Below are 24,479 nucleotides of genomic sequence, written 5' to 3'. Positions count from 1 at the left end.
TGAGACTCCATAGTGAACTCCAGGTCAGCCTGGGCTAGAGTGAAACCTTACCTCAAAAAACCAAAAAAAAAAAAAAAGAATATATGGGTAAGCCAGGCATGGTGGAGCACGCCTTTAATCCCAGCACTCGGGAGGCAGAGGCAGGAGGATTGCTGAGAGGTCGAGGCCACCCTGAGACTACAGAGTGAATTCCAGGTCAGCCTGGGCTAGAGTGAGACCCTACCTCGAAAAAAAAAAAAAAAAGAATAGATGGGTGGATGAACAGATGAATAGACAAGATATATGGCAAATGGACGGCTAGGTGGGTGGATGAGGTGGTAGATGGATATATGGATGGATGGATGGATGGATGGATGGATGGATGGATGGGTGGGTGGGTGGGTGGGTGGGTGTACGGACAGACAGGACAGATGGGTGGTGGAGAGACAGAAGGATGGATTATTAGGTGCCTGGTGGATGGGTGGATGGGTGACTGGCAGGAAGAACAGATAGAAGAAATAAATAAAGGAGGGGAGGAGGGAAAGGAAGTAGCACTGAGACCCTTCTCTGCATTCCCCTAACCCTCCCCCACGCCCCACTCCCCCCTCAGGCAGCTCCAGGGCTCACTGCTCACTGCCCCCAAACCCCACCCTGGCACCTGAGCTTGAGTCTCTTCACATCAACAGAAGAGCAAGAGTCACCTGCAGAGCACCTGCCAGGTGACTGGGATTTCTGTCATCACAGCCCTGGGTGTGGGGACTCTGTCCTCAATTCAGAGACTGGGAAACGGGTCCAGGATGGGTCATTTGCCAGGCAAGCACACAGTGGGGCTACATGCCCAGCCTTATACCCAGCCCCACTCCCAAGGGTCCTGCTAACCGGCACCTGTGCTGTGGCCCTGCGCAGCCGACCCAGCTCCGTAGGTCATTTTCTGAGGTGCGGGAAATGTCTGTGGACCACCAGGCATTACAAGGAATTAGAAGGTCCTGAGGGTTATCAGCCTTATGCCAGGGTCCCCAGCAGAGGGCAGTGCTGCCTCACACTTGGGAACCTGTCACGGAGTGGGGTGAATGTCCTGGAACATCCTGCATGGCCTTCACAGCCTCGAGCTTCTGAACGTTAGTCTGGTCCATCTGAGCCTCACCCCCAGCGTCCTTCCCGGGGGGTGGGGGGGTGGGTGCTGCAAAGGCTGTCCAGGTGAGTCTGGGTTGGGACCCTTCCGACGCCACGGCTCCGCTTGGCTTCACCCAAGGCTTCTGCAACAGGGGTTCCAAAGGCCCCACCAGTCTCTGAATTGGAGGGGACACTGCCGGAGCCCACACTTCCCTACTAGTAACGTCCACCTGGCCCCCTCTCCGTGACTCCCTCCCTGCCTGGCCTGGCCTGGCTCCCTCAGCACTACAGGAGGATGTGGCGGCCTGCGGGCCCTTGCCACGTCTCTGTCTGTGGCCAGGGCCTCAAGGGTGGGGGAGCACAGTCTTATTTTCTCCACGATGGGCCCCGATGCAACGCCCCCTCCCACGATGCCCTTTCGTCCATCACAAGAGCGCTTGCTGATGGCGGGCTGCTTCTCATACCTCGCAGCTCCTGGAACCCTTGCACAAGGCCCAGTAGACGGCAGGGCTCTCATGACACCCCATGCGCACGTTATGCTGTGCTCTCCTAGCAGAGGCCCTGCCCCCCACCCCGGCCTCTCGAGTTACACGCAGGGGCCTCCGCGCTGGCTTAGCCTGTTGCTGCCTGATTTTGCTGCTGATAGACTTATCAAGCCCAGCATCTCTGGTCCAGAGGGACTGCCCTGAGCCGTTGTTGTCACGGCAACCACTGGCAGCAGGGAGGCCTGAGGCCAGGTTACCAAGCAATGTTGTCGTGGGGGGGGGGGGGGTGATGGGTGGCAGCCTGGGTTTTCTGCTCAGCTGGGGCAGCCCTGAGTGGTACTCATGTCCTGATAGGTGGTCAGTCCCACACCGTCCCAGAGAAGACAGAGCTAGAGCCAGTCCTGCTCCACCTCAACGCACCTGCCTCCCTCCGCTCCCTTTCACCCCATCTCCTGTGGGTCACTGAGTGCCAGCACCAAGGACCCTGGAACCTGAAAGGAACCCTCCCCACCCTTCCCAGTGGCCTTTCCTGCACCCATCTACCCAATATGTCAACTGGCTCCCTGAGCCCCGGCCTGAGGCTTCCTGCAGGGTCCCCTGGCACTTCCTTGGGTAGGGTGGAGGCCGCCAGAGGACAGACCTGGTTTCCACTCATTCACAGTGTCTGTTGCTGAGAGCACACCGAAGACAAGGCAACGCCCCACACCTCTGACGACCCTCCTTCCACACCAAGAAAGGGGGCCATGTGACCCACAGGCACAAGACCTTTTGACGGGGAACCAGATGGGCTGGGCCTAGCAGAGGGCTTGCACTGGCCTCTAGGCAACTCAGGGGTCCTCCATGTACGCTGGGGTCGGCGCCTCAGTGAGGCTGCTCCCAGCCCTGTCCAAAAGGCCAGGCGAGTCCCCGGGGGACGCTGACACTATAGCCCTGACTAGGGAAGGACCAGGGCAGAATGCCTCTGGGGGCTGGAGAGAACTCCGGGGGTCAGCAGCAGGTCTTAGGGAGGTGGTACATTGTCTTGCAGATGCCAGTCAAGAGCCTGCATGAAGCCCAGTTGCAGGTAGAGTGCCCTTCGGCATGGCCCAGGAAGGAGGAGAATGTCAGTGTAGGGGCTCCCACGTCCCGCCGGCCTGGGCCTGGCTTCCCACTACTGCTACCAGTCTCTGGGGCTTAGTGTGCAGTGCGTAGGGTGCTGGTGTGTCTTTAGAAGTGCACACACGCATGTCTGTGTGTTCCTGGTTACTGACCCCTGCCATCTTATGGCCTAAGTCTTCCCTGAGAGCCAGGTGGCTCTGAACCAGCCAGAGCCATGTGTCCATCATCACAAGGCTGGACCAGGCCCTCGGACCTCAGGTCCTTTCCCTCTCCCAGGAGAGACCAGGTCGACAAGAGGCATGAGAGGACAGGGGCACCATCACCAAACGGCCAGCCAGGAAGTCCAACATGCAGACGGCATGGAGACGCAGGGCACTTATCACATGAGATGGCACGGATGGGCATCACTAACCTGTTATTAATCAGGCAATTAGATGACATCATTTATCTGGGGCCCTCTATGGGAACTGCCTGCTCTCTCCAGCCGACATGGATACAGAGGCTGTGTGCAGGCAGCTTGGGGCTGGGCAGCAGCAACTCATGGGCCTTGCAAGTGTGCACAAGCCTGACGCCCGTGGATGCTGAGGGGCCTCTGCAGAGGATGCTGGACAGGCACAAGGCTACCAGGGGAGCATGGGGCAGGGCAGACGGGGAAAACACCGAGTAAGCCAGAGTGTGGGGCTCCAAATCTGTCTGGGGACTCCAACCAGACAGTGGAGGCAGGAGGCTGGGTGCTGGAGCTGACTCCAGGTCTTCCTGACCCAGCGTTGGTACCAGGCTGGGTGCTGGAGCTGACCCCAGGTCTTCCTGACCCAGCGTTGGTACCAGGCTAGGTGCTGGAGCTGACCCCAGGTCTTCCTGACCCAGCGTTGGTACCAGGCTGGGTGCTGGAGCTGACCACAGGTCTTCCTGACCCAGCGTTGGTACCAGGCTGGGTGCTGGAGCTGACCCCAGGTCTTCCTGACCCAGCGTTGGTACCAGGCTGGGTGCTGGAGCTGACCCCAGGTCTTCCTGACCCAGCGTTGGTACCAGGCTGGGTGCTGGAGCTGACCACAGGTCTTCCTGACCCAGCGTTGGTACCAGGCTGGGTGCTGGAGCTGACCACAGGTCTTCCTGACCCAGCGTTGGTACCAGGCTGGGTGCTGGAGCTGACCACAGGCCTTCCTGACCCAGCGTTGGTACCAGGCTGGGTGCTGGAGCAGACCACAGGCCTTCCTGACCCAGCGTTGGTACCAGGCTGGGTGCTGGAGCTGACCACAGGTCTTCCTGACCCAGCGTTGGTACCAGGCTGGGTGCTGGAGCTGACCACAGGTCTTCCTGACCCAGCGTTGGTACCAGGCTGGGTGCTGGAGCTGACCACAGGTCTTCCTGACCCAGCGTTGGTACCAGGCTGGGTGCTGGAGCTGACCACAGGTCTTCCTGACCCAGCGTTGGTACCAGGCTGGGTGCTGGAGCTGACCACAGGTCTTCCTGACCCAGCGTTGGTACCAGGCTGGGTGCTGGAGCTGACCACAGGTCTTCCTGACCCAGCGTTGGTACCAGGCTGGGTGCTGGAGCTGACCACAGGTCTTCCTGACCCAGCGTTGGTAGCAGGCTGGGTGCTGGAGCTGACCCCAGGCCTTCCTGACCCAGCGTTGGTAGCAGGCTGGGTGCTGGAGCTGACCACAGGTCTTCCTGACCCAGCGTTGGTACCAGGCTGGGTGCTGGAGCTGACCCCAGGCCTTCCTGACCCAGCGTTGGTACCAGGCTGGGTGCTGGAGCTGACCCCAGGCCTTCCTGACCCAGCGTTGGTACCAGGCTGGGTGCTGGAGCTGACCACAGGTCTTCCTGACCCAGCGTTGGTACCAGGCTGGGTGCTGGAGCTGACCCCAGGTCTTCCTGACCCAGCGTTGGTACCAGGCTGGGTGCTGGAGCTGACCACAGGTCTTCCTGACCCAGCGTTGGTACCAGGCTGGGTGCTGGAGCTGACCCAGGCCTTCCTGACCCAGCGTTGATACCAGGCTGGGTGCTGGAGCTGACCACAGGTCTTCCTGACCCAGCGTTGGTACCAGGCTGGGTGCTGGAGCTGACCCAGGCCTTCCTGACCCAGCGTTGGTACCAGGCTGGGTGCTGGAGCTGACACAGGTCTTCCTGACCCAGCGTTGGTAGCAGGCTGGGTGCTGGAGCTGAGCCCAGGTCTTCCTGACCCAGCGTTGGTACCAGGCTGGGTGCTGGAGCTGACCCAGGCCTTCCTGACCCAGCGTTGATACCACTCACAGCCTCACATGTCTGACTCCCAAACCCGCGCAGGAAACCCCCACACAGAACAGATGAGAACTGAAATGGAAATATATTTTGAAACGCTCATATTTTGTTTCTCCTCTCACGTTTTTCTGTGTGTTTCTATTCCACAATCCTGAGACCACTGTTGGTCAAGCCCAGCGTCTGCGCCACGATGTCCCAGACAGCAGTTACGCAGGGAAGTCATTTCACAGTCAGATGAGTCGCAGGAAGGCTGGCCAGCACCGAGGACAGAGTACGGTTGTTCGAATCACTCCAAAGGGGAAGAAAATCCTGCAGGTCCTGGGCCTGCACCCCCGCCCAACAGGAAATGTCCGTCTGCGGCAGTCTCCCACACGTCTTGTCTTTGGCCTGTCACAGAGCCTCCTCTGCGACCTCAGTGTCCCGACATCCTGACATTCCTCTTCGGCACTTGAAGCAGAAACAAAACAGGTCCCACCCGCCATACCATAGAGTCACATGAGGGATAAAATTACATTTGTACAAAAATAGATTCTTTTACCTCTCCCGGTGCTTTAGACATTTCTCTATCTTTTCTCCCTGCGGACGTGGCATCCTCCCCACAGTGGCTACACGTCCCGGCTAAGGCATGGCTAGATATGGGGACGGCACCGGCTCCATGGCATCTGAAAATAGATGCATCTCCTGCCTCCAGCTAGTCATGAGCCTGATGTCACCACAGGAGGGGTCTTAGGTACTTGCTTACACGAAGCAAATTTACAAGAAAACGGGAAAGTCTTGATTAAAATGAAACACAAGGCGTCAGTAACTGCGGTGCGTCTCCTGCACGTCGCTGTCATGCAGTCTCTTGCACGGTGTCTGCACAGCGCACACCTGCATGGATGGGGACACCAGCTCATTATCCACTGGCCACTTGCCCTGGCCAGGCCTCCTTGGGGACCCCAGAGGAGGGGGCTCTGTTGTCCCTCGGCACTATTATCAGGCTGCCAGGCCAGAATCCTTGGGTGTGCTGTGACATGGAAACGGAGGGAGTGGGGTCAAATTCCCCTCAGAGACTGTGTGCTTCCAGGGTGACAAGGACCAGCAGCTGCCACAGGGGCCTATCTGGGTGACATGCCCCAGGCAGGCCACCAGATTCAATGGTCATCTTCACTTCTTAGCCACGGAAGCCTCATCGAGTGTCCAAGCAAGGAGGTGACAGAGCTGGGGAGCAGAGCATGGCCCGGAGGACCAAGACGCGGCCATGTAGAAACCATGTGGCCCTTGGTGGCAGCTGCTTCCTACAGCCAGGCCGAAGCAGGGACAGGTGTGGGGCGGCTAACGAGCTGATGTTAGTGCTATCTTTAGAAAATTAAAGATTGTCCCACCAAAATAACAATAACAATAATAATTACAAAACAATCACCTTAAATGAGCCAGACTGTAACACCACTGAAGGGCTGGTAATGAACATGCCAGGTCCCTCATGAGTGCGTGCCCACACCTCCCACACAAACAGCATTGTACATAGAAAGACAGTGACAATGGGACTCAGGGGACAGGAAGCCCACAAGGAGTCTAAGATGACAAACAGTGCTGGGTAAGGCTGCACAGGCCGGAAGGGCCTGGGCTTCTGGCTTCTGGAGACGGCTGCTCAGGGTTAGGTGCTTTACAACTCAGGCCCGGGACACACGGCTCCCCTACAGGCGCCGACCTAGGGTTTCCTCCCCTGGAGCCACCTGCAATACTGAAAGGTCCAAAAGAACCCACAGTACCACCTACGACAGGGTGGTGTGGACTACGGGTGTATCTGGCTGCAGATGGCGTAGCAGTGGGTACGGAGCAGGGACCCCCACTGCCTAGTGTCACATCTCAAAAGTGGCACAGACTTTCTGGGACAGTTTGCGAAAAGGGGTGGCTAGTTGGTCCTGGCACAGCATGAAGGTGCCCTGTGTATATCTCCCAAGACATAACACTGAGGGGTAGGGCACAGGGAAGATGTGTTTGAAACATCTGATGCCTACAGCCTCTGCTCAGGAGCCTCGGATGGGGGTCTCTGGGAAAGTAGAAGATGAATGAACAGGTCCTTCCCCACATATTTCCTCCTGCCCTTTACCTCTAGGCCCAATGTCGTAGATGCCCTGATCCATGAGGAGCCCCACACGTCCCTTGCACCAGCGGGAGACCAGATGCTAGGGAAGCCAGTGTGGACCTTCCCGCCATCCACCTGCCACACCTACTCAGTCCCCTTCTGACAAATCGGGGCCATGGACAGGAGACACCAGCGTGACATGGACTGGAGACCAAGGAGGCCTCACAGTGCAAACGAGGCAGTTCAACCTGAGAGGCGACTGGCCTGTAGCGGGCTGCGCAGGGCCGGGCTGAGGCCTGAACCTACTCCTCATTGCCAAGCTCATGTAACTGAGCCCCTGGTTAATGCTCTGGGTAAACATCCTCTACAGGTAACATGCTAGGAGGTTACAGCAAGGCCTGTTGGGTATTCCAGGCACAAACCAGCTAGCCAGAGATGGGGCCCATACAGCACTTCGGCATGCTGACCACACCAGGACACAGTTCCAAGTCCCTCTAGTCCCTCTAGCTGCCTCTGCCTCTTAGAAGGGTGGACCCTCCCCTCTCCTCTTCCTTCTCAGAGCCTTCAGATCCAGCGTCCACAGGAAAGGGCCACAGGAAGCTGACCCACCTAGGACAGGACTAGCCATCTGGAGCCAAGGACTAGTTTCAGTCCCCAACACAGGTCACAGGCGGTCTGGGGTAGGGAAGAGGCCAGGGCACTAGGCAGTGTGCTCACCCTGGGTTGAGAGAGAAGCTGAAACCAGGACAATGACACAAACAGGAGCTTGAGATGAGCTGACCGCAAGACCCTTAGCCCCTGCAGCCCTGACCTGTCTCCAGAAACCTGCGCAACGGCTGCAGGGAACTCACAGCCTGTTCCCCCTGTACTCTAAGCCAAGGGAAGCTGCGGCCCAGGGGACATAGGTCTTTGCAATGAGACAGGGCCTGTCCCCACCTTACCCTGGGTGGGCTCTCACACTGACCAGTACCAGGACTCCAAGCTGAGGGGCCAAATAAGAAGACTTTGAAAACCAGCAACCAGCACAAGCCCCTCTCCCAACTCCTGCAGCTCCAGGCCCTGAAGACCACTAAGTCATCCCAAGACCCTCTGGGTGATGGCACAGCACCTAAGAGCCTGGGAGGGGATGCTGGCTGGGTCTCACACCAGCTCTGGCAATGGCCCTGGGCCAAAGGCAAGCAGTAATAAAGATGACAAGGATGGTGACACATCTCTGGGGGACACAGGGACACTCTGTACCCCAAAGGTCCACACAGGCCATTAAGAAGAGCGGAGACAGGGCTGGAGCCTAGCAGAGCAGCTGTGTCCAGGCAGGGCGCAGGATGGTACGTGGCAGCCGAGGCCTAGGTGGCCTGGTGAGGGGCCTCCAGCATTTCCATGAGGAAGGTGTCAATGGGCGTATCCCCAATGAGCTTGAAGAAGAACAGGTGCTCCAGGCACTTGAGACCGATGGAGCGCAGAGCAGGCAGGCGGAGCAGCAGCTTGGCGAACCTGCCAGACAGCAGTAGGTGAGGACCAGCTGCCAGGCTGGGCACAAGTGCTCCCTCCCTCCATCTGGTGCCTAGTAGCCTCCCTAGGGTCCCAAACACGGTATTCAGTGGAAGCTGCCTGCTCTGGCCCTTCAGGAAGAGGAAGGGATGTTTGAGAGAGAGGAGGTATCTCTGAGGTACAAGAGCATGAGAGGCCACCGAGATCCGTGGGGCCCAGGACTGAGGGAAGACAGGATGCAAGGAACTGTGAGACCCAAAGCTCCAGGTGTGTCTCGCTCCCCTGGCAATGGGAGCTGCAGGTGGAACAGCAAGAGTGGCTCTGAGGGCAGGAGCACCTCCTCTACCAGGCAGTGGGGACTGCCAGAGACGTGACAGGGAGGAAGGGAGTCACAGCTCCGTAGGTTGCGCACAGGGCACTTGGTGGGCACTAAGAGGCCGTGAGGTGCAAATCCCCTGGAAGAGGAGGCAGCACCAAGTTAAGGAGCTCTGTGCGTCGGCGAGTATCCCCAGCCTCTCGTGCAGGCTCCTCTCCACGAAAGCCTCTGCTGGGCTTACTGGTAGGGGTGGGGGCTCCTGGGGTGCTCCATCCCCAGGAATTTCTTCCCAGGAGGTTCTGGGAGGACAGGCATAAGAGTCAGCCATAGCTGACCCAAGGGAGGACAGTGTGGTGTGGGGACCAGACCTAGGGGACCCTCATGTGACCTCTAAGTCTGCCCCAGGCCTCCCCATGCCCCCTGAGGGGCTACGGGCCTCATTAATTATTAACGTCCTTTATTTCCAGGGGAGGAAGCCCCATGGCCAGCTGCCCCACCGTCCTGAGTTTAAAGGCCCAAGCTTAGCTTGGAGGCTGGACTGGTGCCAGAGAACAGGCTGTTTTCTGCTGAGCTGGCGAGATGGGCTGAGGCAGGAAGCCAGAAAAAACAAGCTGCTGCCACCCTCCTGTCCTCCTCCTCCGGGAAGTTTCACTTTAAACCAAACCAGATGAGGGCTGAGCAGCAGCATGGACAGTTAACTGTGTGTATGCCAGGCACTGGGATTGCGCTGGTTGTCCCAAATGCCCAGCCCCTCCTTCATTCATAGTCTGCCAAGAGGTGTCCTTTAAAAGAGGGGCAGAACAAAGCCACAGAGTGAACCCCAGGAACCCACAATTTCTCCTTTTGTACAGTGTCTAGCACTGTGAAATGTGCACCCAGCACTCTGGACTTGGACATGACCAAAGATCCCAGTCCTCTTGGGGCCCACGAGTGGGGACAAACTGCAACCTCAGTGCCATCTGCTCATCACAAATATAAAGCACCTAGTATGCAGTGGCGTTGCCGGGCCTCCGAAGAGGTCCATCTGACTGAAGACAAGCACTCCAGGCACTGGGCCAACCCTTGGGGTGGGCTATAGGCTAAGGTGGGATGTGTGCTCTTGTGCCCTGCCTGGCTCCTGCCAAGGGCCCACAAGGTGCCCCAGGAAGCTTCCACAGAGGAAGCCACTATCTTGTCGTACACAAGAGGTTTGGGGGTTGCATGGCTGCACCCAGCAGGGGCGCAGGGGCTCTCCAAACAAGACCCTCGCTGCCTGCATGAGTGGGGAAGCGCAGCTCACCTGCCAGGTTGCTCGGGGTACTTGTGTTTACAGTAAGCCTCCAGCGATGCATACACCTTCTCCCTCAGGGCCTCCACCTCAGCAGGGTTTGAGAGTCCCTTGGAGTCTGTGGGGAGAAGCAGCCTTGGGTCAGAGACGTCACCTTGGGCTGTCCTCATAAACTGCCCCTGGGGTCTCAGACCCAGAGTGGAGTGGTCATTTTGCAAGAACCTGACTCAGGCACAGCAGCGGAACACGGTTGCCCCACTCAGCCCAGCACGAGGGGTGGGGAATGGGGGCCAGACTCCAGACTCCAGTTCTGTCACTTGAACCCCACATGACCTTGGGCCAGTCCTTTGACTTCCAGGGACTCACCCCCATCTGTTGCCAAGGTAGCTATGAAAAGCAATTTGGGGCCCAGAGCCCATGACAAGAAAGAGCTACACACCCTTCCTCAGAACCCCCTGACCCACATCATGGGCAGATATCCCAGTAGGCTCCTCAGAGCCTAGGACTTGTGGTCACAGCCCAGACCACAGGGATGCCATGGCCAGGAGCACCAACACTATCAGAGCATGGTTACCCAGGAGGAACACTGAGGGGCCTGCGTGCTGGAGCTCCTTGAACTGCCAGGCTCCTGTGGCCGAGTCAGTTCACCTTCTTCCCTTGCAGCCCAGGCACAGGCCTCCTTGGTGCATTGATGCCTGTGGTCAGGCCATGGAAAGCTTGGCAGGGGCTCCACCAGACCAGACCAGGAGGTGTAATACAGCCTTAGAAGCTAGCAAGAGGTCCTCCCGCATTCTCTACCTAGCCCGGGGGAGGGGGGAATCCCTGGTGCTAAGTCCTTCATTCATGTCCACCACCTTGAAGCCCACTTGCTTCCTCCAACACACACAATGAAAAGCTGGGCTCCCCAGACTCAGCAGCTTTCCAGGGCTAGTCCAGACAACCGTCCACTCCCTGCACCCTTCTCTGAATCTCACCTCCCAGGGAGTATCCACACTCCCAGCCACACTGCGCTGTCATCACCACAGGAGGGCCTGAGGCAGTTAGGGTGCCTGGTCCCCCTAAAGTAAAGGCAGAAATGTCCTTAAGTCTGCCTTTGCAATCTCTACTTTACTAGAGATTAGAGCAGGATCTCTCCTCTCCTTATCTCTTTACTAAAGGAGTTACCTAGATCTGTTTTTCCACAAAAAAACCTGAGCCCCTCTTGGGAGGGAGGTCCTCTTTCCTAGAATTCAAACCTGATCCTGGCATTGTGGTTGGTCAAGCTCAGACCCCAGAACTTGGCGGCACAGCTGGCCTCTTCCTGAGCCAGCCTCTAGCCCAGAGCTATCAGCTGTCTTTCTGGCTCACCTGAGCCTGAAGGTGCACCTCACTACAATAAGGTTATACATAGACCCTTACTGGGGCAAAGGCTCTCTTGGCTGCCCAGTCCTATCTCCTGAACATCAAGTTCTGGTAAGTCTAGCCCAACCCTTACTCCCATATGGGCTCTCTACCCCTCCTGCCCTCCACATGGCAGGAGCTCCTCACGTTTTCCTCTTTCCTTCTCTTAACCTAATAAAGGCTCTCTAAACCCTACCTTCTGGTCTATGGATTTGCTTTAAATTCATAAGACAAGTCTCCAGGGTACCCTACATTTGTTGGTGCATGGCATATTGGTGTATTGGCAAGGAAACCCAAAATTCCTGTTTCAGGGCCACAAGAGTCTCCCACTCACCCCAAGCTCTAGCAGACATGAGTGTATCCCATTAACTCTGATCTCACTGTGAGCACAAGCCTGGCTCAATGCTTGCCCAGGGACTTCAGCTTCCCATGCCAAGTGTGGTGCCACCCATCTGGCACTGGCTCAGCCTTTGCTAGGTGACAGAGATACCTCAAAGGCCTTTAATACTGAGGATCCAGAGACTGTAGGAGGGAGTTGCTGCCTGGGGAGAGGCCTGCTCTAGACTGGGCCTCATAGCTTCCAGCTCACTCTGTCCTGGATCCCTGAGGCCTGACCCTAGAAACACCCTGGAGCTGAGCCTTGGGGACAATGCTAGCTGGCCAGGACACCTAGCAAGCCAGACTAATCATGACTCCACAGGACATGACACATCAGAGCCACATCTTCAGAGGCAAGGATCTTAGTACGTGCGCTGGTGAGGCTCCCTGGGAGACAGGACCCAAGAGGCTCCACTAGAGACCATTAACATTCGCAGGCTAAGCGAGGGCCAGGGGCTGTGCTGAGTGCCATGTGAGTCTCTCAGCTACTTCTCATGACAAACAGAGGTGCAGGACTGCTTCCCCCTGTGACAGGACAATGAGCCCCAAGGGGTGGCTGTTGGCCTACACAGCAGCCCCATCGGCAGAGTGACTGGGAAGACATGAACATCCTTGGCCGCAAGGGAGGCGGGAGGACGCACCAGGGTTGAAGAGAACAATGGCACGCAGGCAGCCCAGCTCGGTCTTGTCCATCTGCATGTCCCGCATCTTGGACACCAGCTCAGTCAACACCCTGTGGGACAAGGAGGCAAGTGCAGAGGTCAGTGTGAGACATGCCCTCACCAGGATGCCCACTCAGAAAGACCCCCAGGACTCTGCAATAGGCAAGGCCTCTCAAGGACCCAAAAAGAAGGACATGTCCCTCTGAGCAGTGGTCCTGTAGAGGGTGGGCTCCTCCACTCCCCTGGGGCTGCCTGCCAGATTCCACCTGGGACCACGGGCACAGAAGAGAGACCTGGTGATGGCGGCGCAAAGAAAAGCCAGGGACAAGACCCCTGCTGTGTGTCCAGCAGACTCACTCCTGTCCCTGCTCAGTGGTAGACAAGGTCTGCTACCTTGCACTCCCAGTGCTCCCAAACAGATCTTTCCCTGAGCCATTGCAGGGGAGACAGGTGCCTCTTCTTGTCACCAGTTATCACATGCAGCTGTCACCAGCAAGGTGGCGACCCCTTCTTGGGGCCCTCTGGCTGTCCTCAGCCTCTGCCTGCCCAGCCCCTGTGGTGGAATCAGGGGTGTCCCACCCATCTGACTCAGCCATTCCCAACCTCAGCAGCCTGTTCCAACCCCTAAAGGTGACCACTGGGTCCCACAGGAGAGGAGAGGCCAGAGGCCCACATGGGGCCTTGATGGTTCCTCTAAGAAGTCAAAGCTTTTCCCAACAGGCCAAGGAGGGGTGGTCCTCAGGTCTGTAGGCCTGGGAAGCTGTGATGCTTCCTGGGAACCACCTAAAGGACCTGAGGGTGCTTGGGGCAACATGGGAGAAAATGGCAGCCCAGAGGCCATGAGGCTCCAGGGCCAGCTGGGGCCCCAGACTTGTGCTCTTGGCCAGGGCACAGGGCTGCAGACAAGTAGCAAGTGGGAAGGAGCCCCACGGCCAAGAGCTGAACTTAGCACCGCGCTCAGGCAAGGACAAGCAGGGCCTCTGCCGTCGCTGCCGGATGCCTTGGAGAGCACAGGCCTGAGGCCCCCATCATCACCTAACTACTACCTGGTGCATGGCTGGGGATGGTTTCCCAAAGCCACACCCTGTCAAGACACGCGAGTAGGTGATGAACACAGACCCTGCACAGCTCTGCATGTGAACTTCTCACGAGCCCAGGAAGGCTGCAGCATGGAGCCGGGCAGAGTTTAGGCCAGCACTTACCACACATGGGACCACAAGCCTTCTGAAGGTGCGTATATATCTCAGGGCCTCAGGCCGCATGTGTCCTATCTGGATGTCCCCGGGGACAGCTTGATTTGCACATGTATTCCCCCGGGAAGCTGGTGGGTGGCTCCACTCACCTCCAACTTCAGGGCTCAACCTGGGGCTCCTCCTGCTTCCTCTCCTAGGCCTGCTCCTTCTCAGCCCCCGCCCTGCACTGGCCATATCTTAACTCCTGCTGGCTGCAGCCAACATCCAAGTCCCCAGAACACCCAGGTCTGGCTGAGTGCTCAGCTGGCAGCAAGGGCTGGCCGTCCAGACATGGACAAGAAGACACTGTCCCTCGCCCGGTGGAGCATACACAGGTGGAGCATTCCAGGAGAGGAACTGCATGGAGTCAGGTGGCTCTAGTGGCTAAACTCTCGCCAGCCTGTCCCTAAGTGTGCTGCTGAGGAGTGTCTGCTGGGGGTGTGAGTGGCAATGGGCCAGGCACACCAGCCACTCGATGATGAGGACACAAGCCACCTCCAGGGCTACAACAGCAGCATTGCGCCGATATCCACAATGTGCCAAACACCGGCACGTCTATAAAACCGTATCGATGGTGTGATCTGCTCTGTTCACAAAGCGCAGCTGTCCCTGCACATAAATACTCAGGATTCAAAAAAGAAGGAACTGGAACTGAACCAACCCAAGCGCCAACCATGCAATCGACTGCCCTGATGCTGGACTGTGCCGGGAACGGCCCGTTCTTCCTTTGCACAGACACACCGAAGGACAGGAGGGGCTACACCCCACCTGCTGAAGACGGCACCCACCCCACCCCGCCCACCTGTCGAAGATGGCGCCCACCCCCGCGCTGTGAGCGCTGTTCCGGTGAACGTGGAGGCCAGTGGCAAGGAGGATCCCATCCTTCACGGCTATGGACCGGTGGGAGAAGGAGGCGATGAGCAGCTCATTCCAGCCTGGGGAGAAGACACACGATCACTGGGCTGCCGGCTGTCTACGGCCCCATCCCCGCCCTGTCCCCGAGTTGGGCTGTCCAAAAGCAGCATGTACCAGACCCTTTCCAAAGCCAAGTCACGAGCCCTAACCCCATGAGGAGTTCCCCAGGAAAGAGGCTCCTGAGCACGTAAGTGTGGACTGTGCCCCTTGCTCTGACTGCGGGCACTGGCACTGTGAAGGCTCTGAGAAGTCTAGGACTGAGCACTCCCTGTGACGAGCTCAGGGGCTCTGGGAAGTTTCCCTCTGCCTGTGAAGTGCTCGTGCCTCAGAGAAGGGACCAGGCACACCCTCTGGGATGACCGCTACCAGCCTCGTCCCAAGAAAGGTCTTGGAGACCAAGGTGTGCCATGTGGAATGCCACAAGAACTGGGTACTAAGAAGAAAAGCCACAGGGTGAATGTCACATATCACGTTCTAGTACAGACCAGTCAGCGCTGGCATCCAAGGACTAAGAAGGACCTGGGGGAGAAACATGAGGTGTGGGGAGCCTATGCACACAGCCCAGTGGCCCCTGAGCACCATGCACATGGCCATTCTCAGCACCAGCCACCCTGACAAGTGGAGGTGGCCAGAGACTCCAGGCCCCACAGCTCCTATACCACACTGACTACCACACATCACCCTGACTGCAGTTCTACATGGAGGTACTGGATTGCTTTTTGTTCTTTCTTTAAAATGTATTTTTATTTATTTGTGAAGGAGAAAGAGGCAGAGAGAATGAGAGACAGAGAGAGAGAGAGAGAGAGAGAGAGACAGGGAGAGAATAGGTGCATCAGGGCCTCCTGCCACTGTGAACGAACTCTAGACACACGCACCACCTTGTTCATCTGGCTTCCGTGGGTCCTGGGAAATCAAACCTGGGTCCTTTGGCTTTGCAGGCCAGCTCTTTAACTGCTAAGCCACCTCTCCAGCCCCTGGATTGTTGGGTTTGGTTTTTTTTTTTGTTGTTGTTGTTGTTGTTGTTGGGTTTTTTAAACTTGTATTTATTTACTTAAGAGACACAGAGAGTGTATAGGTGTGCCAGTTTTCATCCAGAGAGGCCCTGCCACACAGGGGCTAGTCTAGTCTTTCCACCTGGCTACAATTCCCCATCCCAGTCAAGTGACCTCTGTAAAGGGAAATAAAGGTGGGTTCCACAGGTGACTAAGCTTGGGAAACATATATGCACGGCAAAGTCACAGCTGTTGAAGGCCTGTGGAGGGAGGGGCTGGCCCAGGGTGCCACGGCCTGGGCCTGGCTTGGATTCTCCACCCAGGGTGGGGCACAGGACAAGAGGAGCCAGACCAGAGCGGCAACGTATGCTGTCTCTCTCACTCAAACCCGGGCCAGACCATCCAAGCAGTGGAAGTTCTTGTGCGGCAAGACCCTCAGGAGACACACGACAGCAGCGGGTAAGGCCTCAGAACTCAACACGCTGGATGACGGGAGGGGGGAGGCGGGGACACCAGAGCCCACACGCTGCCTCCACTTACCCATCTGGGCCAGAGTGCTCCAGGAATGAGCCAAAGCTGTTTTTCCAATTCTGCGTCTAAGTATGCACACGTGTGTACGTTTATGTGCACGCGTGGGCTGGAGGGCAACCTTAGGTGTCATGCTCAGAGACACCGTCCACCTCCTATGAGACGGCTCTCTTACTGGCCTGGTCTCCCGTGCCAACTAGGCTAGACTAGCTAGCCAGCAAGCCCCTGCCTCTGCCTCTGCCTCAGCACTGGGATCGCAGGACTGCACTACCACTCCTGGCCTTTCACATGGGCACTAGGGATCCTCATGCTTTCAAGTCCAGCTCTTTACCCTCTGAACCATCTTCCAAGACCAAAGCCAGGGCTATTTAACTCTTTATTTTTGGAATGTTGCTTGGATAATGAGAAAGGAATCTGGCCCCAAGAAATGAAATCTGCACCCACACCAGCCAGGCTAAGACCCTCTGCCTACTATGGAGCCGTGGCTGCAGCACACCACCCAGCAGCTCAGAAAACCCATGTGGACACACCCCCAGGTCGCAGGAGAGCCCAGCCTGAAACATGGGGAGCCAGTGGCTCCCATGACGATAGACATAGATCCTGAGCAGAATCCAGGATCTAGACATAAGATCCACCCCCACAGGAGCAAAGAGCCACAGGTGTCCAGCCCACCTGGAGCTCCACCCCACTGGCAGATCCCCTAGCCAGCCAGCAGTCATGAGGATCCCAGGTTCTGACAGAAACAAACGACCACATTACTCAATGTCCTGGGAGGCCCCTCCTCTGTCCCCTGCTTCACCATGCGTGAAGGCTTTTCCCCTGGCTCTGTCTACCAAAGACCTCCAGGATCAGACCAGCCTTGAAGGCAGCAGAGTTCAGAGTTCTGGGCGGAGGGGCAGGAGCTGTAAATTAAGTAGGCAGAATGCTCCTTAGGTTCTGAGAGAAATATATGCCCACAAATCAGGCCAACAGGACAGAAGCCTACCAGGTAGAGGCAAGCATGACAGGACCCAAAGATGGGGTGCCATCCTGGTTCATTTAGAAATCCCAAGCCCACCAAAAAGGGGGAGTAAGGAGGTAAGAGCCTCACCCTGGTCAAACATTTCCCAGAGCATTCTGTGCTGCACAGGGCGCCACCTCTGGCTGGTTTTCTCCACTTTTCACTGGGAATGGCCTGAGCCAGCTGACTGTGCTGAGGCTGGCAGCTATCCACGTAGAGCAGAAGCCCAAGAGGCCAGGATGCTCAGGCCCCACACAGTGTGGCCCCCAAGGCCCATGGCAGGACACAGGGCATTTACCAGTACCACCACAGCAGGAGGGCTGTGAACAGGGACCTAAGATCCTATACCCAGCATGCCTGTCACTGAGCAGAAATCAGCCAACAGTTAGCAGGTCTAGGGACCCATTTACAAATGAGGCCTGGTTCCAAGCCCCCAACAACATACCAACTGCCTGACTCTCCCCATGGGGCATAACTGGGTGTGAGACAAGTACCTTTTGTGTTCTAGTTATCTGCGTCAAGAAAACCCCTGCCTAGAAAGGGGTCAGTGGACTTCAAGGGGGATAAGGGACAGGGGATACACAACACTGGTGGGCAGTGCCCAGACAGTCCTCTGACATTCTTTACTGCAAACCTTCTTAGGATGAAGAGGAGAGAGGGGACAGCAGATAGCAGGAGGGATGCCCACCCTGTCTGCCTCCTGGCCCGGCTCTGCCTGGCCTGGCTACTCACCAGCCCGCAGCAAGATGACCTGGTCATCCAGGGGCAACTCAGAGAAGTGTGGGATCCTCTTGGCCCACTCCACGAGCGTGAAGAGCTGCTTATCTGCCGCTTGGCAGATGTTGGTGACAGGGTCGTTTGGCTGCAGTGAGGAAAAGGCACTGCGATCAGGTTCAGGGTTCGTGTCACCAGCACACACAGAACAGCCCCGCCCACATCCTGCCTCATACATGATACTCATGTCAGAGGCAGGGCAGAATATCAGCCCCTGGAGCCTGTGGCCCGGCATAGGAAGGGGGCTTGGCACGTGGGATCACACTGAAGTCCTGGTGATGGGGACGGACCCTCGAGTACTGGGGCAGGCCAAGTGTTATCCTAGAGCTCCTTATGAGAGACAGGAGCCTCAGGAGAAGCAGAGATCAGAGGGGGCCATCACTGGCATGAAGCTGGAGGGGGACCCAAGTCAGAGCATATGGAGGCATCCAGGTTCAGGAAAAGCGGGAGGTTCCTCCCCAGAGGAACCGCCCCTGCCACTGCCCTGACTGAAGCCTGCCAAGAGAGTGCAGGTCTCTGAGCTCGAGAGCTGAAGATGAGCCAAAGCCACTAAGTTGTGACCATTTGTTAGAGCAGCAAGGAAAGGTGGTACAGCCCACCATATCCATGGAGGCCCCTCCAGCCCTGAGAAACAGGTGTCAGGGAATGAGGGGAAGTCACATGATGGGCAGGTGAGGTCACAGGTATGCAGGTAGAAGCTTGGGGCAGCCCTGTACTTGACTCAAACCCCTGGGGAAGGCAAGGTGGCATCAGAGCCTTCAAGAAAGTCCTGCTCAGGAGGGGGCTACTTAGTCTTTCTCATGGAGGAGGGGTTGGGGTACCCCTCTCAGTGCCTGGGATATGGTCTGGGGTCACCACCTTTTGGTTCCAGGGGGACCCAGACCCAAGAAAAGGATGCAAGGGTTTCAGAACCTCGGAGACCAGGCACTGGAGTGGGAGAAAACTGCCTTCCTTTGAAGGGATTTAGCTGACAGGCACCATCTGCTTGGCAGTGCATGCAGTCTAAACACCCAGCATGTCAGGAAGGGCCTACAAAGGACTCAGGTTCAAGGTGGTGACAAAACCCACTCCAGGCATGGGGCTGGCTGGGCTGGGTGTGAGAGGAACCTGAGCTACAAGGGGAAGGGTGATGCCCACATGGGATCCCAGGGACCTAGTCACGAGAGGGTGACATCCCTCAGGCCTGCAGAGTCCCAGCACCGACCAGCGCCTGGCCCTCTGCTCGGTACCTCTCAAGCACATGGGGGTTCTGCAGTGGGTGTAGAGCCCACGGCAGCCACGGGGACTTAGGGAGCAACAGCAAACAAGCCTCGGTGCTCAGCTCTGCTCAGGAGCCTCACTCTCACCAGCCTTACATGGGCACTGCCACAGTGTCATTGTGGACAGAAAGCCACTCCGGTGCTGACTGGGCCTCTGTAGGAGGGCACATGGGTCAGCTGTCAGGAGACAAAGGTGTGAAGGCTAGGAGCCCAGAAAGCTAAGCCTGGAGGAGGACTGGGAGAGAGGAGCTGGAGGACATAGCTCCACCCTGCTGTGTGGCTGCACTCATCTAAGCTGATTCCACAACAGACATTTAAAGAGCTGCCAGTTCCTACCAAGGGGGTGTGGCCACAGGACCACCCAGGCAGGGACGCCCATCTGGGAGGCTGGGAACTGCCTGGTCACTCCACATTGCATCTGAGGGACGGAGCACCAGCCCCATGCATGGGACGGTCAGTTCAAGGTCAGGCCAGAAGGGCACTGAGCCTCCACCAGGTGTCTAACAGCCCTGTTCTGCACATGACTCTGAAGCCCTGAACCCTCGTGGAAAGACAGGAAGAGTGATAGCAGAGGACATCCCCAATAATGTCCTTACTTGACTAACAAAGAAAATTCTGGCCACCCTTCACTTCCTAGACAGCCTCCTGGGAGCTGTTGGTGGCGGCCTCCCTCTGCCCATCCCATCCTTCATCCAGGCCTGGTAAGAAGGGCTTAGAGGGTTAGACTACAGCAGGAAACTCTGCAGAGGCTCACGTGGCGGGCTCGCGATGGTCCCTGTAGGAAGGGCCCCTCCCTGCAGGATGGCTCCAGGGGGACATGGACAGAGCTTGTGAGAGTGGAGTGCTGGCTGTCCCATCACAGTGAGGACAAGATAGCATGGCCAGTGACCCAGCCATAGGGCCTCACAAGCACGTGAGAGAGGACCTCCATTCAGATTGGACTGGAACACGCCAGAGCACCCAGGGCAAGGGCAAGGCTGCTACCTACAGCTCAGACGCCACCCCACTGCCTCCTGGAACAGCTCACTAAGCCACTGCCCTGCGCTCATGTTCCAGCACGAGGGCCAGGTAGGGACACTACGGAGGGCTCAGGTGGGGACCTCTCAAGGAAGCAAAGCTCCTATAGGCAAAAAGGGGCAACAGCCAGCGAGTGGTCCTGGTGACAAAGGGAGACCAGCATGAGCCAATGCAGAGAAGTCGGTACAACTCTGAGGTCTGCCTGGACCAGGTCTCCAGCGGCTGGTCACAAGGATCTGGTCCCAGCCCTGAACACACACGGCGATCGAGATTAAGTGCAGACGCCATGCTGACTGCACACATGGGACAGACACAACTGGACTATGGGCCTGAGACCCCTAAGCTGCTTCCTCCTCACTAGGGCAAGCCTACCAGGGCCAACAGTCCCCAAAGCAGTGCAGGTCCTGTGCCCTGGGAAGAGGACCTCGGGAGTCTCCATGGTGCTGTACCTGGCACAGGAGGAGTAGACCCACGTCATAGAAGACATTGAGGGAGACAGGGAGCAACATCAAGTGAGATCCAGGAGCAAGCATGGAGGCCCAAAAGGCCTGAAACCAAGACCCTGGGGGCAGTCAGGGGTAGCCCAGGAAGATAGTCAGTAGAAGGGACTACAGCCCTCTGGTCTTACCTGGAAACCGTGGCAACAAGAGACAGTAGACAGTACAGGCAGGGAGTATGCCAAGGCCACTGCTAGAGGTGACCAGTGTGAAAGTGACCAGTTGGAGGCCCACAAACCACTTTCCACTGTAACAGTGATGACAGGGCCGCTAGTCACAGGCTCTTCCTTGCTGGCCCCTCCACCTTCAGGGAGGCTCAGGCAGATCTCTGCAGCAGGCCACACGCTGCTAGCAGAGCCATCCTTGGAACCCAGTGGCTGCCACCAACCTTCTTACCCAGAGCTCAGCCCCTCACATCTTCTCTGGGGATCAGCTCAGCACCCAGAATCCAAGCCTTACAGTGAATACAGGCCAAGGCCCCACAGTGATGATGGCCTTGACCCACTGAGGAACTGGATGGGCCAAGGAGGGCCACCATGCCAGGTCCAGGAGGTACAGTATGGTCAACCCAGCTGGGCAAAGGCCACACCAAGGGAGATAAGGGGCCACAGCAGTCTCAAGGAGAGTAAGTGAGGAACAAAGAAGAAATTGAGGTAGGCAAGGTTGTCTACCCTTGCAAAGTATGAGACTCACTGAGCTGGGGTTCAGGCCCATGTTTGCCTCCACATAGGTCTCAGTCTTGGGCTCGACAGCCAGCTCGGCTTCTAGAATCTTCTCCACAGGCATGTCCTCATTGGCGCTGCTGGTAGACTCCACCTCGTTCTCATTCCGGTCCTTGCCCCGCTGCCGCTCCTCCTGCACAGCTGAAAGAAGGAAGCAGTCACCTAGGCCAGCTAGGCCTTCAGCTCCCAAAATAGCCCATCATGGTAAGGTCGGTCCAGGCAGGACCAGTTCCAAATCAGTGCATCTCCGACACTGGTGTCCCCTCCTCCAGGACTGGCTGAGGGGCCACACACACACCTTCCTATGCCTGGCCCACGGACTAGAAGAAACCCAGGAAGGCTACCTGAAAGAAGTAGTAATGAGGCTAAAAGAGGAAGCAAACCCGGGTTAGCAGTTCAGGCAAAGGAAATCGCTTGTGTAAAAGCCCAGAGCCAAAGCACAGCGTGCTCCTGACAAGCACTGGGGGGCACCCTGGTGATAAGACGGTGCAAGGAGCAGCATGCCCCAAGACTCCTCGGCAAGTGTGAAAAACGCATCCATTGCACCCCCTGACACTGGGCTCTGCCAAATGGGAGGGACAAGCCCCCGAGACTGCCCAACCTCCTCCACAATGGCTGTGTGCCAGACAGCGGCACCGAGATAGCTGCCAATCCACCCCATGAGTAGCTGGGCCTGAGGGCCAGAGGCAGCATGGCAAGACAAAGTACAGTGAGATCCAGGCAGCCAGGGGCAGACTCCAACAGCTGCCAACCTGTGGTCAGCCCTAGAGGGGAGGCCCAGTGATGGGCCTTGGGTGGGAGCCCAGCAGCCTTAAACAGGCTGTGCCTCCTTCCCCTCCACCAACCTCAGATCACTCCTGCAAACCCCAGATGCCAACAGAACCCAGCCCCTTCTTCCATCAGGGGATCCCACAGCAGGCCTAGGGGTTAATCTGGACTACCCCCTTCTCCCAAGTCTGATGACCTAAGACAATGTCTTTCTAAAAGCTCCAGAGGGTGACCCAGAGGGGTTCCTGGTACCACAGTCTCAGGACTTCAGGCAGAGCGAGTCCAGTGCCTGCCTTGTGTTCCCTGTGGTAGCAGAGCAGGACCCAGCAACCTCGGGCTCCTACAGGCAACAGCCATCAGTGGAGCAGCCTCCTCCCTCCACACCCAGACCCACCTCTCCCCCTGCTGGACGGGCAGTTATCTTACTTAGGTCCTCTAGCCCTAGCTTCCAGCTTGGCAAAAGTAAACATAAAGGACAGCAGCAGGGACGTGATGGGTGAGAGGGCTGCTTACACTGTGGTGCCCAGCCAGAGGCTACTTCCTCCCAGGATCATGGCCCCTCTCAGCTCACTTCCCCTCACACCTTCAAGGCTCCTGCTCTGATGCTCAGCCTTTCATGGTTCTCTTCCTTCCCGTAGTGCTGTAGCAGCCTGTCTGGCCACCTCTTAACACCCTGTCTAGACAACTGCTTCTTGCTGGCCCACTAACACCCTTCAGCCAACAGTCAAATAGATGTATGTGCCCTGGGCCTTGGCTCCTCAAGGATAGCCCTATGCCTTTCCTGTGCAGACACATGGCTGCCCCATGCTGGGCTCCCAAGACCCAGTGGCCTGACTGAATGAGGGACTTTCTTCACACATGATACCCAAAAACAGGAGGGTGGCCCAATGTCTCCAGAAAGCACAAACTGGGCCAAGCAGCCAGGCAAAGACCTTGGCCAGTGTTTTGCAAGACTGGCTCTTGTGGAATGTCTGACAGCAGGTGGGGGCTGGTTTGGAGTAGGGGGCTGCGGCAGATGGTGTCCAGCCCGCAGAGCTGCAGAAGACCGCCAGGCTCCAGCCCTTTCCAGCTGGGCTTCCTCAGGGCCTTATTAGTAGCCCATTTGGGACTAGGTCACTCTACCTGAAGATGAGGCCACCCATGTCAAACACCACCACCAGTAGAAGGCTCCTGAATAGGTCAATGTGGCCAGAATCAGGACGGCTGCGTCCCTTAGGGCCTCTGGTCAGAACTTCTAAACCTCAGGCCAGGCCACCTCATTTTCTTTTTCTTTTTTTCTTTTTCTTTTTTTCAGGCTGACCTGGAATTCTCTATGTAGTCTCAGAGTGGCCTCGAACTCATGGTGATCCTCCTACCTCTGCCTCCCAAGTGCTGGGATTAAAGGCACGCGCCACCGCGCCCGGCTTCTCCTCACTTTCTTAAGTGAGGAAACTGAGGCTTAGCGAGTATACTGTCATAGCTTAAAGCAGCAGGCTCCACTGCTTTAAGCAGTCCTAGGCCCCTAGAGCCTGCTATTGAGCTGTGTAACCCTGGGCAACTCCCTTAACCTCTCTGTACGTTGGCTTGTTCATCCATAATATGCCAACAAGGAGCCTGCCTTTAGGAAGCTCCACTCTGCCAGCCGAGTCCTACTCCCAGAGGAAGACTCGACAGTCTGGGCATGAGGAGCCTGGCCTGTGATCCCTGTGGGTGCCTGGCGCAGGCGAGTGAGGGGCCTCGCACCTGCCTCCGACGCGGGGGTGGCTGAGAATTAATTAGCAAATGTTTTGTGAAGCACTTTGAAGCTGTGAAGGGCCTCAGCAGCTCAGGGCGGCATCGTTATAAATATTATCGTTTTATTTATAGATGGCGGAGGGGGCAATGGGAGTGGGGGATTTATGTTTTGCCAGCTCAATCACCTTTTAGATGCAGTCATGTTTGACTTATGCTCCACTGGCGCCGGGAAGCCTCAGGCGGGAGGCGTCTGTAAATACAGGGCCTCGTTATCCTTCCAAGTGCAAGAGGCTGCGGGGGAGGTGGCTGCGGCAGAGGCCAGAGGAGGCTGAGCCTGCCTCCAGACTTGGTCCAGCCAGATGCAGGCTAAGCTCTGCCAGGCTGCCCTTCCCCCAGCACCCCTGGGTCCTGGGTCCCCAACATCAGAGACACAGTCATAGCAGGCTGCTTTGGATCTGTTCAAGAGGGGGTGTCGGATACATGGGCAGCCCAGGCCTTGGGCCTTCTTTGTTTGGGACTCCTCCAGTGATTGTTGCTTACCTTTGTCCCTCGGAAGCCCAGAGTTGGGCCTCTGCGATAGGCAG

The 24,479-nt window shown here is 57.2% G+C and overlaps 1 protein-coding gene across 1 annotated transcript in view; it reads right to left on the bottom strand.

The window, feature by feature from the left end:
* Nucleotides 1-5,003: 5,003 nt before the first annotated feature.
* The window catches only part of Rxra (retinoid X receptor alpha), a 101,020-nt gene continuing 81,544 nt past the window's right edge, over nucleotides 5,004-24,479 (bottom strand). Inside the window, exons 5-10 of the mRNA XM_045153365.1 lie at nucleotides 21,386-21,555; nucleotides 17,878-18,007; nucleotides 14,513-14,645; nucleotides 12,458-12,549; nucleotides 10,071-10,176; nucleotides 5,004-8,478 (exon numbers count right to left, since the gene is read on the bottom strand). Of these exons, the coding sequence (XP_045009300.1) occupies nucleotides 8,331-8,478; nucleotides 10,071-10,176; nucleotides 12,458-12,549; nucleotides 14,513-14,645; nucleotides 17,878-18,007; nucleotides 21,386-21,555 (779 nt within the window). The 3' untranslated portion in view covers nucleotides 5,004-8,330. The remainder of the gene's footprint in view (nucleotides 8,479-10,070; nucleotides 10,177-12,457; nucleotides 12,550-14,512; nucleotides 14,646-17,877; nucleotides 18,008-21,385; nucleotides 21,556-24,479) is intronic.

The sequence above is a fragment of the Jaculus jaculus genome, chromosome 1 (genome assembly GCF_020740685.1).
Source record: "Jaculus jaculus isolate mJacJac1 chromosome 1, mJacJac1.mat.Y.cur, whole genome shotgun sequence".
NCBI lineage: Eukaryota > Metazoa > Chordata > Mammalia > Rodentia > Dipodidae > Jaculus > Jaculus jaculus.
This window is presented reverse-complemented; position numbering and strand designations above follow the sequence as displayed.